Source organism: Telopea speciosissima, chromosome 2 (assembly GCF_018873765.1).
Source record: "Telopea speciosissima isolate NSW1024214 ecotype Mountain lineage chromosome 2, Tspe_v1, whole genome shotgun sequence".
NCBI classification, from domain to species: Eukaryota; Viridiplantae; Streptophyta; class Magnoliopsida; order Proteales; family Proteaceae; genus Telopea; species Telopea speciosissima.
Window position 1 is genome coordinate 63726863 of NC_057917.1, and position 15940 is coordinate 63742802.

The 15940-nt window shown below is 38.0% G+C and overlaps 1 protein-coding gene across 1 annotated transcript; it reads left to right on the forward strand.

The window, feature by feature from the left end:
* The first annotated feature begins 8445 nt into the window (after positions 1–8445).
* On the forward strand, positions 8446–13999 carry LOC122651946 (peptidyl-prolyl cis-trans isomerase CYP63-like). Its single transcript, XM_043845534.1, has 8 exons — positions 8446–8536; positions 8824–8848; positions 10586–10624; positions 11175–11292; positions 11373–11500; positions 11633–11998; positions 12897–13012; positions 13932–13999. The coding sequence occupies exons 1-8, from the start codon at positions 8528–8530 to the stop codon at positions 13965–13967; spliced, it is 837 nt and encodes a 278-aa protein (XP_043701469.1). The 5' UTR covers positions 8446–8527; the 3' UTR covers positions 13968–13999.
* Positions 14000–15940: the final 1941 nt, after the last annotated feature.

A 15940-nucleotide genomic window follows, 5' to 3' on the forward strand; every position in this document is an offset into this window, starting at 1 on the left:
GCCGCTTTGTTGAACGAGATGGCGAGGATGATTGAGATGGAGGCGGCTACTTTTGCCTCGCTACGTTGGATGTTCAACGAAATCGAAGGGACGAAAGGAAAGTGAAATCGTTTCCTAAATTCTAATCTTTTGATAATTTTTTTAAAAAACTATACGTGTATTATTCGAGTATAATACGTGCTTGCTTAAAAACGATTTTTATAAAAATATGGGAAAATACGGGCGGAGTATTATACGGGAACACATAAACGCGTATGATCGGACTTTACTAACTAAGGTGAGCGTGCAAAAGGGGTTTAAGGGTATTATGGGGTTTTAGAAAATTTGTATATACCGCATCATCACTTAACAGCGTTTTTAACAGAATGGGTATAGATGTATAGAATGGGTATATTGTTGATAGAATCTTTCAAAAGTAGGGGAGGGCATTATCATTATTCAAAATTTTGAGGGTTAATTGTGTTTAACGTTAGGGGGAAGGTTGATATTTTGACAATGTTTGGGGTGTCCGTGATATTTGATATACTTACAGGGGATGTCCGTGAACTTTTTCCTTTTTTTTTTTTAGAAAGAAGGTTATTCATTCATGCACACCCAACGTCAAGCAAAGGAAATCAAGATACATAAAATAGAAAGAGAGCATGACAGATTAAACACAAGGTGGATATACGGTATCCAAAACCAAAGAGCGGTAATTGACCCGGTCTCACATGCCATTGACTGGGTCATCCAAACTAGGAGATGGGCCCCATACGTCCCGAACAATCCAAGCCAAACTGCCCACGCGTGCCGACACGTTGCCACAACCTACTTTTAAACAAACTTGCCGGATCGACAAAGATTTGTTGGATCGACGAGTGGAGCTTCGACCGATAGCAAGAAGGCCACCAGAAACGCTGCCACAGCTTGCTTTCGAACATATCTGCAAGGAACTATTGGATTGGCGAGTGGAGCTTCGTCTAGCGACAGATGGTGAAGATTAAATGACAACTGGAGCTTCGGAGCAACGACAATCTCAATGCCACCAGCACCAGAGTCGGCATCACCTGCAAACACACAAACAAAGCAAAAAAAAACCTCCTTTGTTTGGGAGCCCCTTGGTTCGATGGCTAAAACCATTACCAACCACAGAGCTGAGGATGGATAGGGCAGAACAAGAAACTTCAGGGGAGGGGAGAGGGGAAGGTGTATGGCAAAAAATTTTGGCGGTGATAGCCATGGTGAAAGCAGGGATGTAGGGGGGGGGGGGTAGGCACAGAGGACAAAGTACCAAAGCGGCCATGGAGGGCGATGGAGCAGGGCGAAAGGGGTGCGGGCGCAGAGGGCGATGGAGCAAGGCGGAATGGAGGTGGGCATAGAGGGCGGTGGAGCAGGGCGAAAGGGGGGGTGGGCACAAAGGGCGGTGGTGATCCAAGAAAGGAGGAGTGCTTTTCTAGATAGGTTCGTCGGCATTGTTGTTGGCATCGTCACTGGTGGCGGTTCCAATGATCATGGAGAAAGGAGCAGAGAAGAAGAGGAAAAGTATAGATTACACGCACTAAGGCAGAGGTATTACACGCACAAACAACGGAGAAAACTAACTCATCTTCATCTTGAGAGAAACCCTAACACAACGGCGCCCTCTGTAGCGGCAAAGAAACCCTAACTCAATATGAACGTTTGATGTAGAAGTAGGACTGATTTGACTTCTGAGAGATTGAAACCCAAGAGAGAGAGAGAAGGGTGGTGGAATTTATGATGACCCATTTCTTCTCTGTAGAGCTCTATGGGATAACAGGTAGGTGATTGAATTGTAATAGTCATGACTCATGCGTCATGCGGCTTACATAAGAAATGTGACTGAATTGTTATCTTTTCCTATGTAAATAGGGAAGCAGTTTTCTATCCGGGAGTGTAGCCATATAAGGAGGAAAGAGATAAACTCATGGGAGTGCTGGTCCCATGCTGGTGTAAACCACATTTTCGAACTGTTTTTTTCCCTTAAATTCATGTTACCGTTTTAATACAAAATTACAAACGTCACTTGATCCTACATGATGGGCTTCATTGAAATTTGGCATACCCACTGGTTTTTTTGTTTGGGTAGAATTCATCACACGTTCACAACTACAATTATGTTGGTTTTTTTTTTTTGTTTGTCAGTCCATCTAACGATACCAGGTGGTCCTTAAACTACATCTATAAGATAAGGGGAAGAGATTGTGTAGTCCCTGCCAGCACAATGCGGTCCCAATGACTCGATGAGAGTGCACATAAAGGTATCAATATAAATATAATTTTTTATTTAATGGAGGTAGAATGGTACTTTTGTATATTTGAGCGGAAGAGCCATGTGACCAGATAGCATTTTTTTTTATAAAAAATATATGCAAAAAGAAACCACTCGACATCAACATACATATTTCTTTCTACGGCCACTCACAAATCACAACCCATTCATGGGATCTAGACTCTCTCCCCTATTATAGTATTATACAATTCATCACCCACGATGTCCAGTGATGGGAAACTTCATATATACTATGGTTGTGGGGAATCTCTCCCTAGGGAGGTTCAAATGCTTATAATGAATTGTACATCGAACCAGGCTAACAGTTGTCTTTTATGTTGATGTTGATTTTCTAAATTATATCTTATTAAATGTGAAAGTATAAATAAGGAGAAAAGTTCTCTATGAGAGAGTGTATCGTCCACCCCAGATAAAGAGGGGGTCGAAATGACTGTTCCACCCTGCATGATGCTAATGTGCACACTCTCATTAACCCCCTTACACGTGCAAAAGCCATGCTCCCCCCACATAGAATGTCTACCCTACAAATAAATAGTCTCAAACACATCGTAGAGAGGTTGATGATAGGTTGCTAGGTGTTTGGTATTAGATGCCAATTAGTGGTCCCTAGCCGTATTTGCTGGTCAAGAGTTGGATAGAAATAAAAAGAACAGACTAGAAACGAAGAGAAATGAAAAGGGAATAGAAAAGGAAGATTAAAAATTCTGGGTTTTCGACTGGCATAGATAAAAAAGAGTATGAGAAGAGAACAATGGAAAAATAAAAAGATGCATCAACACATGATGGGTATCGTAGGTATGCATGGACTAACATGGGATGCATATCAATACTTGGGGGAGTATATGGTTGAATTAAGTATGAAATTTGACAAATAACTTATTCAAACTTACCATTGTCTATCCACCAGTTACAATTGCTACACCATTTAGCCGTGAGAGAGAATAAGGTGTGCTACAAAGATAAGATAATCTACATTACATTATGAAGTGACATTTTTCACTCTTAATATTATAATATATAATTTTTGTTGATAATTTTAAGTTTATTAATATAATACTTATTGGTTGTTTTTATGATTATGTAATAATTTATTTGTCTTGAAAGTTGTAGGTTCAAGTCACTTTCATTACAACATTTTGTATTTTCTTAAGATTGCTTCAAAACGGGGTAGTTTGAAAAAAAAAAAGAGATTGTTTATATTTGAATTTAAATTATATTGAGAGAGGGGGGGGGGGATTAAAAAAATCAAGAAGCCAAGGAGAGGATATAGGCCAGATTGTCTGTCTTGCCATAGTCAAGGCCTTCCGTAATACAGAGTGTGCCACAAAATTCACATCTCTAGAGTTATACGAAAACGATTTGAATTTAAAATTACTCAATGGAAAATGAAAGGTTGGAACATTTAGAAATCTATAAATAAGAGAACCAAAGGTTCTTGTGACTTCACTCAACGAATCTCTTAACTCACTCCTCTCATATATTAGAAATATTCTTCTCTAACACTAAATATCAAATATATACCACATGTCAGTTTTAATGGAGTCTAAATTTTGCCGATAAGTTGCCTCCAATGTCCCTTGCCCTAATGTCAAGTTTCAGCCAAATTTGAATTTGCCATGTTAAAAGGCAAATCATTAAAAACTGAGCACTACAAAGAGGGTGGAAGGGACAAAAGGGGATCTATGGATTACATGGAACGGCAAATGTACGAATTTGAGGCTGAAAATTAACACATGGCTAATCCGGACCCTGACCTTGACCCATTTATGCAACGGTTGGAATTTCGAAAGATCACCCTCCCAAGTGATCCATAATTTTTCCTTTCAATTTTTCTTTGATTTAGTTCTATGGACAAATGAAACAGCTTGAGTGCTCTTGACCCTTCTTTCTTTCAATATAATTGTATTTTCATTGCAGACAAAAGGGGCGGAGAAGACGTCCACTTCTAGTGGTTATGTTTATGTGGGTGTGGGTTGCTTGTACATACTTCCCCTATCAATAAATTCCTCCTTTGCCAAAAAAAAAGTTTATATGGGTGTGGGTTTTAAAAAACTTAAAAGACCTTTTTTACCACAAATGCTGTACCTCCAAAGGAATAAGATATTTGCCTCTTGGACGAACTGGTTCCTTGATTAACAATCAAGGGAGAACATGAGCAGAGAAATCAGCCTCACTTAGTAGAAGAAGAAGATGGAGGGGAGAGAGAGACTATAAAAAACGCAGGCAAGTAACAGCCCGCTTATATCAAAAGCAAACACGGTAGCGAGACTTGTAGGCAGAAGTCTAACAGAAGAACAAAGTAACAGCAGTTACTTCGGTTTCTTATTAAAAAAAAATATACCTAACTGACTGAATTTCTTTTTTGCGTAATATAAATAAGATCAATGAACGCATGCCGTCTCTTGAAGATGTGCTTTCAGGGTGAGGAGAACAATTTTTCATTAATCTTTTTAATAAATTTTCTATCACTCACCCACCCGGCCCGAAGACCAAGTTAAAGACTATTGGACATATCACAAAGCGACTCTCAATGAGGATGCTGAGACTTTTTTACCAACAAATTAAAAATGTTTTTGGCTTAATCTACTTATACTAAAGTCAAGGGGAGCACTTGTACTCCAGCAAATAAGGGAAAGGTTTTCTATTCAAAAATAAAATAAAGTAAAATTTGACCTAATTAGATCACCCATTGAGAAATATGTGAAAAGTCCATTTAAACAATTTGTCATGATAAATCCAAAATTACACCTTATGAATTAATCACATGTCAATTTCAAACTCAAATTAAATCAAAATATACTCTCATATATGTCCATGCATTCTTACATTTTTTTCAGCATTCTATGCACATCCATACATATCCTCTCGTAATTCTTAGATTTTTAAAGTTTTATCCTAACATTTAGAAAGATCATTTATTCTGAAACTTAAAATATAGACAAGGAGCCTAAAGTCAACATGTAACAAAATGGAAAAAATCTTCTGCAGTACCATGATCTTGCAGTGCACTGCAGTGCAAGCCTAAGAGTTCGACACGTGGAAGATGCGACATCCAATGGTGCTAAGCTCGAGAAGAAAGAAAAGAACCAAAAAAAAAAAAAAAAAAAAAAAAACTGCCTTGCATCACACCGTTGGATGAAGCTTATTCCATGTGTCGAGCTCTCAAGACCGCACTGTAATGCACCGCCAGATGCCCGCACTATTATCTGTTATACTGAACTAACTGTGACGTTTCATCCATAAGGCTAGCAAACCCCCTTTCCCTTTGCTACTCATGGTAGCAATAGTAATCCTTCTATTTATTGATGAGGACCAGTCGAATGACCCTAATTCTAATTGTGCAAAAAATTTCTTCAAAATGTCATCATCATATGGCAAAAATCCAAAAGCAAACTTCTTTTCGTCTGTATCATTTAACTAAAATTTTAAAATACGTCTGCCAATTAAGGAGGTGACCAGCTTATTTTCAGTTTCACTTTTATCTCATAGTCTGACATCGACTTCTACCAAAAAAAAAAATTAGTCTGATATGGACAACATGGTTGACTCTCCTTGTGGATAAAAATGGGTAAATACTAAATAGCATGGTTTTAGTGCATTGAATTGGATCCGGTATTGGTCACCTACAAAATCGATATGATACTGATATAATATCAGTACAGATCAGCCATATCGGATAAGCTAACCCTTGTTTTCTTTTTCTTTTTTAAAATGTTTTTTTAAACCCCTTATTCGTATTGTTTCACTGGTATAGTATTGAACAGGTATCGGTATCGATCATCTTCAAAATCGTGCAGTATCCAGCGATCCAATACCGATACCTCAAACCATGGTAAATTGATTGATTCAACAGAGGATCCTACATATATCTCATTTGTTTGTTTCGGAGTTCAGACAAGTGGTAGGAAAGCCTTAAAAGTGAGCCTAAAGTGAACGCACACCCTCGTTTAGGAAGGGCTTTCTAGACAGTCTACTTTAATGGGTTACAACTGACAAGGATATATCATGCGGCAATTTTGGCTACTAGATCGAAAGGACTATGGTTTGTACCAGCCACATGATTCTAAGTATTGGTATCGTATCGTTCGTATTGGGTGATACATATTGCTTTTGCTAATTGTCGATATTGATACCATATCGATAGCACGACATGGACAAGGGATAAAATGGTTAGAAAACTCATTTTTTAAGGAAATCCAGGGGTATTTTTGTCAGATACGGCCGATTCAGGCAGATACCATATCAGTATCGCATCGATTTTATAAGTCGCCGATACCCGTTCTGATACCATGCACTAAAATCATGACCAGCCATGTGTCAAATATCATATTCAAATTCAATCAAATATTATCCCACATATGGCTATGCACACTTAGTATACTCCAACTACTATTACTAAATTCTTTCATTGGTATAAACTTTTTAAAGTTTTATTACTGAGATGAATTTCTTCATTGGGTTTTTTGGGTCGATTTCTAACGGTGTTTTTGATATTCCAATCTTTAGAATTGGATTGAAGACAAGAGCCTGCAGGAGGCAGTATGAAATCAAAAGGGGCTTTGATTATGGTATTATCATCTTCCATGTTTCCCATTACCAGATGTGAGATGTGAGGATTACGCTACAAAGTAAGTCGTCTTTGACACCAGCGTTGGTGGCCCATTTAGCTTAACAAAGACGACTTAATTTGTAGCGTAATCCTCACATCTGGTTATGGGAAACATGTAAGATGATAATATAATAGTGTGATTATAGTTACACATTATCATCTTTTCTGTTGGCCAGATTGGATAATTACACCACAAAGTCTTCTTTCACATCCACATTAGTGGGCGAGTTACCTAAATATGTATGAGCTTCCCAATAGAATATTATGGTTCCTATTCATATGATGACATCGAAATATCTCGATCTGGCAGCTTAACCATCACCCAAACTCATCCCCAAAGGACATGTATCAATGATCAGCAATCTCCACAAGAAAGCAAAGATTAAGAAAAAAAAAAACACATTTCAACACTCTTAGTGCTATTGATGCGTTGAGCTCCTCTGTAGCACGACAAGGAGTGTAACACACATTCAACGGCCTACAATGCTTGGACATGCAGCCCAACACCCCACCTATGTGTTGATGTGGTGGATTAACGGAGAACTACAAATTTTAACCCCCCAAGATTTTGTTTTTGTGACAAAAAAAAGAAGCCTTTAGAAACCTTCCATGACAATAATACAAAGAGGACTCAAAGAGTCTCCTTCGTGGATTCCTCTCCTGAGAACAATATAATCGAAGGTTGAGCCATTCACTTTAAACTTGAAAGTGACAGAGGAGATGCACATGGATACAAGGTCACAATATTTGTCATTAAATTGCTCTAACGAATTCCCATTTAAGCCTGTCATAGCCATTGGACATGTATATCTCTATACTTAAAAACACCCCTTAACCTTTCCTATTAAAAACTTCATTAGCAATAATAAATTATCACTTGTTGCGTCTTTTACAAAGATTGTCTGAAACTATGAAATACTATATGAAATTTCGGAAAACAACATCCATATTTTTTTGGGTGGATGTTGCTTCCTAAAAATAGTTGTATTTTCTTGGCCGATGATGATATTAGGACCCATGGGCATGGAGGATATTGGATACCACCCCCATCAAATAGCTGGAAGAAGGGGCAAAAAAAAGACAAATAGAAAACAAATTAAAGGGCCAGTCCTTCTTAGTGATTTGTTAATTGGTTTCAGTATCTACAGTCTTCAAACATTTTAATCATATATTGCTTGTTCTAGTGTATACAAATACTGCATGCAGTTGTTTCTCTGATAGTTTAATCTTCAATGTTTGTAAAATGAATCATACGATTTGACTTGAGCCCTAAGACAATGATTAAAAAAAAAAAGATTCAACAATTTGACTGGATGTCAATAACTGAGCCCAATAGTTCTAAAGATCAATGTATCTTTATTATATTTTCAGGGTTTCTTTTGTTCTAAAAATTATTTTATGTTTATATTTTGGGGTTTTAACTATTAATTCGCTTATTGGAGTGCTTCTGTTTGTTGTAGTCTGCTGTTTTGTTTTGTTTGCATCATTAAAACTGAATCAAGAATCTAGAAACCCAACTCAAATTTCTGAATTAATATGATTTCCTAGGTGAAAAAGGTATTGGAACGACGACTGGAAGACCTCTTCAGTACAAAGGATCAATTTTCCACCGCATTATCAAAGGTTTCATGGCTCAGGTTTGTTCTCGATTTATTCTTCCTTATGCTTCTTCTCCTTAGAGTTTGGATTACCATAGATTGCATCTGGGCTTACGTTTTCTGGATATGTATTAGAAGTGATTTTCTTGTCCTTCAGTCAGTTATCCTTGTTTATGCTGTAGGATTGTGATATAAATTTTAAGGTTGTATTTATGAAGTCGTCCATCCATATAATTTTACTCCTCTCATCCCACCTGAGCTAGTTTTGTATGAAAAAATTTCATTCTGCTTTTTCATTGGATTAACCAGTTGCTTCTGTATTGTAGGGTGGCGATTTTTCCAAACGTGATGGTATGTATTATTCAGCTGCCTGGCTTTCCTTGTAGTTCTGTTTTTTTCTTCTTTGGAAGTGGATGTTCTAATTCAGTTCATCCAATATATATATATATATGTTTTTCATAATGTTGAAAATAACAAGTTACACTACATAGTTGTCTGTGTTACCCATACTAAACCATTAATTAAGTATTTAAAATTCTCTATTGAAACTATTCAGAGAAAGCTAGAACAAAAGACACACACACACACACACATGTATATATAATATAATTGCAGGACTTTTGGTTTTTTGCTGTTCTCTTGCATTTTTATAACTACTCTATATGTAGTTGATTTTTTCAGGCAATAGGTCAGTATTGCTCTTGGCTACGCAGTTCAGTATGTTATTTGTTAAGATAAAATCTTTACTCTATTATACATGCCCCAGAAATAAAAAATGTCATTTAACCAATTCAGTCATACAAGTTCAGAACTTAAAAATGCCAGATTCTGAAATAAATAGTAAAATCCATAAAGGAAGCAAAAAGTTAAATTCATGATCACTTGTGGTGAATATTTTGAGAACACTTATAATGGAGCTCGGTAAAATTTTCTGATGAGACTAAGAAAGGAACTGTGAGGAATTGGCATCAGTCAAATCTCTCTAAACCAAGGATGGAGGAAGCTGAATCAGATTAATCTTGATTGATCCAAATCAGTCTGGATTAGCTGATCCAAAAAATAGATCAACTATCCTGGTCCATCCCACTACATTGGCCTTGGTTGATCCCTATCTGGATCATCCAGACTTGAGAAGAATTGACCAATACTTAAACAGCTCCATAGAAAAGCTTATGTGTACTTGTGGAAGTATAATTGGTTGTGTTTGATGTTTCAAGAAGAAGTCTTGTTAAGAGAGGCCTTCACCTGCTAGTTTTGTTAACCAACTAATTAGCTTAAAAGGCCAAACTTTGTCATTATTGATGATAGCAAGACAAAAAAGTTGTATGCAATGAATGAACGTGGTGGACATTTTTGGGAGGGAGGAAAAGGGGAAAACCATTTGGGAAAGCAACTTTCTCCATATTAGTTTTCAGTTATATTCAATGAGTTTTCTTACCCAAAAAAAATAAAATATTCAATGAGTTTTCCTAAGTGTGAGTCCATGAACTCGCTTCTTTGTCATAAATTACCAATCATAATGTTAGCTGAAGTGAAACTCTCGTGGAAAGTATTCCTACTTGCTCATTCATGAACATATCATTCCTATTGTGACGTTGGACATGCTTTCATTCCTCTTCATACTTCATAATTGCAATCCCTGAGGGTCGAGAACTGCTCAAAGAATTTTAGTTTAGAATTTAGAGCATGCAATGTCATTCATCAGAATTGACCCAAAACGCCTAGCGTTAACTCTATTATATTTGGTCAACAAGCTTCATGCTGTTCCTTATCCTTGAGGGCGGAAAAGTGCTCACAAAATTTTGGTTTAGAGCATGCAATATTATACCTGTCATTGTAATTGGCCCAAAACACCCAGTGGTAGCTCCAAGATATTTGGTCAAGAAGCTTTAACTAATCCTTCTCTAGGTTATGCTCATTAAATTTTTAACCATAGGCAAGTGGGTTACATTCTAAAATGCAGTGCTTGGGCTAAAACTTTTTGATGATATTGATAATGCATTTCATTGGTATTTATATAAACTGAATAGCCTTTTTGATTATTCTATGACATTCTCATGTGATCTTTTCCTTTTCCATGATTTGTAGGTACTGGTGGAGAGAGCATATATGGGGAGAAGTTTGCAGGTGAGGATATTGCTGGCCATGGTTTTGTGTTAATTTCTAGCAATTCTCTATTCCTGAAGCATTAATTGAGATTATACGTAGGATTCTAGGAGTTTGGGCTTATGAACTTATGTTAAGACTATGTTTCTGTTATCTCTGATGTCCTATATTGCCCTGCCTTAAGTGATTGGTAAGAACTGAGTTTGGGTGCATGGAATTTCATCAGCTAGTTTTTCTAGGTTGGCATTCAGTTAGTTGTTTGAATACAAGAACTTCTATGACATGCTTCTTGAAAGTGCCAGTGCATATCAGTTCATATGTTACATATCATTGTATAACACAACCTAAGATTTGATTTGATCTGTCCATGCATGTGCTGGCATGTGTTCAATGGAGCCACTCTGTTGATTAAAAAATTTCGCTTTTGTCCTTGTATTTCTTATGTGTCTCAAGTTCATTATTGCTGAGGTGTATGGGTTCATTCATGTCAATATTTCTGCTAGGTGCAAAAATACCATTTCTTTTGTTCTGACTTCTGTTGCTAACTGGTGTTAATTGAACATTATTCCAGATGAGTCCTTCAAGCTTACACATGATGGACCAGGTCTTCTATCCATGGCAAATGCTGGTCCTAATACCAATGGTTCTCTGTTCTTCATCACCTTCAACTCTGCACCCTATCTTGATGGGTTCGTCTCTCTACTGCTATTTTATGTTGGTTCATATACTTTGTCAACTTGTATTGTTGAAACTTCACATCCTTCAATAGGAAGCATGTTGTCTTTGGGAAGCTTTTGCGAGGACATGACACATTGAAGAAGATTGAAAATGTGGGTTCTGGACATATAAGACCTGCTGCTTCAGTGGAAATCGTTAATTGTGGTGAATTCTGTGAAAGTAAAAATCTTGGGCCAGCTACATTGGACAGTGGTACTATGCTTCTTGACATGGACCATTTTGAATCATATGATTATATACATTTGCTCCTTTCTTTTGGTTTTTGATGACTCAAACACTCTTTATCTGCAGATAAGAAGAAAACAAATAAATCAAAATCAGGGAAGGATACTTATTCTGATTCTGATAGTTATGAAACTAGACGACGGGGAAAATACAAGAAATCTTCCCGGGAGAAGAGGAAAACAGAAGAAGACACCACATATCTGAGTCAGATACCTCATTGGATGCGGAGACTGAAACATCAGAGCCTGACAGTGATTCTGATTAATATTCTTCATCGTCTTCTTCCATTAGTTCTTCAAGTGATGACAGGCGCAGGAGGAGAAAGAGATCTTCTAAGAAGGACAAGTATAGACGTGAAAAAAGGAAAAGGGACAAACGCCGTGAGAGGAAATGTACGATGCATGATAAGAGATCAAGGCGCAAATCAAGAAGGTCATATTGGCTATTTGATAATGCTAGTATATATAAGCGTATTGGCTATTTTTCAAAACTAGATAACAGTAAGATTAAGTATCTTCCTAATCTTCCATGCTAAAGCTTGTTACTTTCATGACATTGTAGATAAAAGTATTATTTCATGTGGTATTGGTTGAGTTTGACTAGTGTTGTTTATTATTTTTATTTTTTTGTTAGTAGTTGTTCTGTTCAAATTCTATAGTAAGAAGTTGATTCTCAGAAGTGTCAGAGTAAGTATTGGAACCTGGATCATTCTTAGGCAAAACCTATTCAAATTGCTATGTTGGTTGATCCAAGCAATCAAGAAGGATTCGCAGTCTGGAGAGCAACATCCTATTATTGTCAGTGGTTCAGCTGATCCATCTTTATGATAGATCTGATCAGAAACACTGGAACTGATCGATTGGGTGATCCTGGTTGGTATTAGCCGATGATGAAGCCTTATCTATCAGGGACAATCAACTGATTGTAGTTGCACTAATTTCCATCTAATATGTCAAACTTTTATGACTAATGCCATGTAGGCATGTATACAGGCACACAATTCTATATTATTGTAATTTGACCTGAGATTGTTTTCTTAACGAGCTGAGACTGATAGAAAGCTACAATATGAAGTTTGTTCCAATGTTTTTTCTTTAATTTATTTTTGGGGTGGGGCGGGGGGGAGGCATTTATTTGTGTGACAGTGTTGTATTTCTTCACTGAAAATAAAATTGGTTAGCTTGATGGCTCTGAATGAAGCTCATATGTATGTGATTGATTTATTGAGTTGTTTCTTCTGGTGCTATTGCCAATAATTTTCTTTTGTTGGGATTTAGAGGAGTTGCTTCGAATCTTAGGCTTTGTGCTGAAAATTTTTATTGTTATGTAGGACGCAGGAGAGTACCAGTGATAGTGAGATTGGATGTACGAGTGACTATAGCTCAGAGGATGGAGTTGATTCTCGTAGGCCAGCTCGGAAGCCTAAAACCTCTTCCAAGGTTTCTGGTAAGCCTTGAAGTTCCACTCTCCAGTTCCACATTCTTTTTCTTGTGTGGAGCAGTTTTTTGATTGTGGCTTGCTATCTGGTTTTCTGTGCTTTATTGAAAGAGTCCGACATAATATCATGAATCCTGAACCTCTCTTTATGTACATGTTAGCCTTGTTGACAAACATGGTTTATGCGGTTAGGGATAGAATTCTCCCAGCTCAGCCCTCAAGTTTTAGGGCAATGTCTCATCTTGGTTCTAGTAGAGCTTCATGAGCCTTGGGTTGGGCTTGGCTTTGCTTGTGAAAGTTATGTAGCATGTATGGCATAGTATGTACTATAAATAGATAGTTGTAAGTAAATGAGCCTGTAAAATTGTGATATTTATGTGTTAGTGGGTATACCGTAGTTGTATGTTATTTGAATCTATTTACATATCACAGTTAAAGATGATATACATACTTGCATACAACTCTCGTGATAGATACCGGCTCATGGCTCCAGTCCTTTCTGGACTAGCCAGACATATCAGTGTGGCCCGGCCCAAGTTACAACCAAACTGGTGGGTTTTTCCCCCCATTGGATTAGAGCATGGCTGTTGGATACCTCTACGTTGATCTTTTGAAATATATGTTCTCTTTCAGTATAGTAGTATATTATGCTGTTACTCCTCTGTGACATCCCAGCATCCAAGCCTTTTTCCTTCGACCTCATGGTAGCAAACATAATCAGCAAATCATGAGGTTACGAAGAAGCTGGCATCTGATTTGCATTTCCACTGTTACCGCATAGAGGTCCCACTATGCTGTCTGATAATATGTATATGTAGGCCTTTTTAGTTATAGTTAAAATTTTGTTTTTTTTGGGATGTTTTGTACTCCCTCATCTGCCTCAGGTATTGATGTTTACTGAGTTTGTTTATATGATGTGTTGTTTCAGCTGGGGGAGAATTTCTGTCAATCAAGGAGGGTGTAACTGCTCCTTGGCAAAAGAACGGAGATACCACGAGACCTTGTCCAATAAGAGCCCCACCTCAGAGAACAATTAGCAGAAGCCCTGCTAGATCTGCTGGGAGGAGTTTGAGCAGGAGCCCTGTAAGGGCACGGAGGACCATAAGTAGAAGCCCGATAAGGGGATCATCAAGGAGGAGGATTAGCAGAAGTCCGGCTTGGGGTTTCTCTCGAAGAAGCACTAGCAGCAGTTTAGTAAGGGTGCCTAGCCGAAATAATCGCCGTAGCTATTCATGGATCCCGAGTCCTCCGCGTGGAAGGAACTTGTCAAGAAATCCTCCAGATGTATCGCCTAAGCGCATACGAAGGGGACAGGGTTTCAGGCAGCGGTATTCTTATGCACAGCAGTATCAAACTCCATCTCCAGATCGTTCTCCTTTTAGACCACATCGTTACAGTAGTAGAAGTGATAGTGACAGGTAGGGGAGTAAGCCTTTGTAAGTTGTTCAGAATTTCTTTTCAGTTTGCACTTTTTTTATTTATAAAAAATGCTCCATTTATTTCGAGTCTGTGTGTTAGTTCTACCTCTAGTTACAGAAGCTACTTCAATCGTTCTCCAAGGCGTTATAGAAGCCCTCCCCAAGTCAGAACTCCTCCAAGGTTTGGATCCTTTTACCCTCTGTTTATTGTTCTTTCTTGTTTGTCAAGGGAAAAATTCAGTGATCATTTCCAAAAGAAAAGAAAAACCTATGGTGCTTATATTTGGCTGCTAAGTAGAGAAAAAAGAAGGTGACTAACCACCCCAAGCTACTAGTCGCCAATACATAACTGCTAACAACAAGAAACAAGCTGTTGCACTCGGGTACATTTCCCCCCTTTTCAACACTTCTTTGATGGTTCTTTCAGTGGTCAGTCCTAAGTTCCATTTATCGAAAGACAAGTAAACTGCCATGCAATCTTTTTGTCTTACCCAGGTCTATTTGGAGTCTCAATCCGGTTTCGTAGAATTGTGCAACTCGATATGCATTCGGGCAGCTGAGGGCCGGTGCCCAATGGATGCATAACGTGGTTGCCTGGTTGGGCATTGCACTCTAGGTGAACCCAGATAGGGTGAGCAGATTTACAATCAGCCTTGCCTCACAAACTGCCACACGCTCTTCCACCCAAAAAAAAAAAAAGAAAAATAATCCTTTCCCTGTTCATATAACATGGTTGCTATTTTTTTTTTTAATTGGGGCGGGGAGCGGGTGCAGTTTAGTGTTTTTTTTCTATTTGCTGCAGAAAAAATGGAACAGGCACTGGGTGGGAACCAGCTATTGGAATTCCTTACTCATTTATGGGAAATTAAACTAGTGGACATTTAATCACCATGCCTCTGTCATTTTTCTAGGTCCATCTTTCTAGATGTGCCAAGGAATGTGATTAAGTTGCATGGCTGTCTTTGGAACCTGGATTACTCAAACTGAGATCCAGTCATTCAGATGTAGGGTTCAGATTTTAAGTTGCAAGTATGCTATACACAAACATGCCATCATGGGAAAATGCTGCTTACCCCAGCGGTAAGGACCTTGGGTTATTTTGGCCAGGTCTTTGCATTGATCCCGTTTTCACCCTTCTAATCCTCCTACCACTGCAGTATTAGGGATCTTTCTTAAGTTCTTCATCAAGTGCTTGATATATTCTTCACTTGTTCTTTTCCCCTTGACCATTATGCCTGGTGTTTGAGGTATTATCTGTGATTGGATATTTATGGTAGTTTATGAGGGAAAAACTAATTTTTCTATGCTTAGTGACATTTAAAGCTTTACAATTTGCCTCATGGTGGGATATTGGCCGACCTGTGATAGTAGGACTCAACACCCAGATTATTGGTAAACTTTCAGCCTGGAATGAGCGAAGCGGCCAAGAATTAGAAAGATGCAATTTTGTGTTTTTACATTCATTTTCGCTTGCCTTGCTCATCTTGGGGCTGGAAGTTTACTGATGGGTAGGTGGAAG

Coding starts and splice junctions, on each gene's coding strand:
- LOC122651946 (XM_043845534.1), top strand. Junction 11,501..11,632: donor TTGTGGTGAATTCTGTGAAA/GTAAAAATCTTG, acceptor CTTTATCTGCAG/ATAAGAAGAAAACAAATAAA. Junction 13,013..13,931: donor AACCTCTTCCAAGGTTTCTG/GTAAGCCTTGAA, acceptor GTGTTGTTTCAG/CTGGGGGAGAATTTCTGTCA.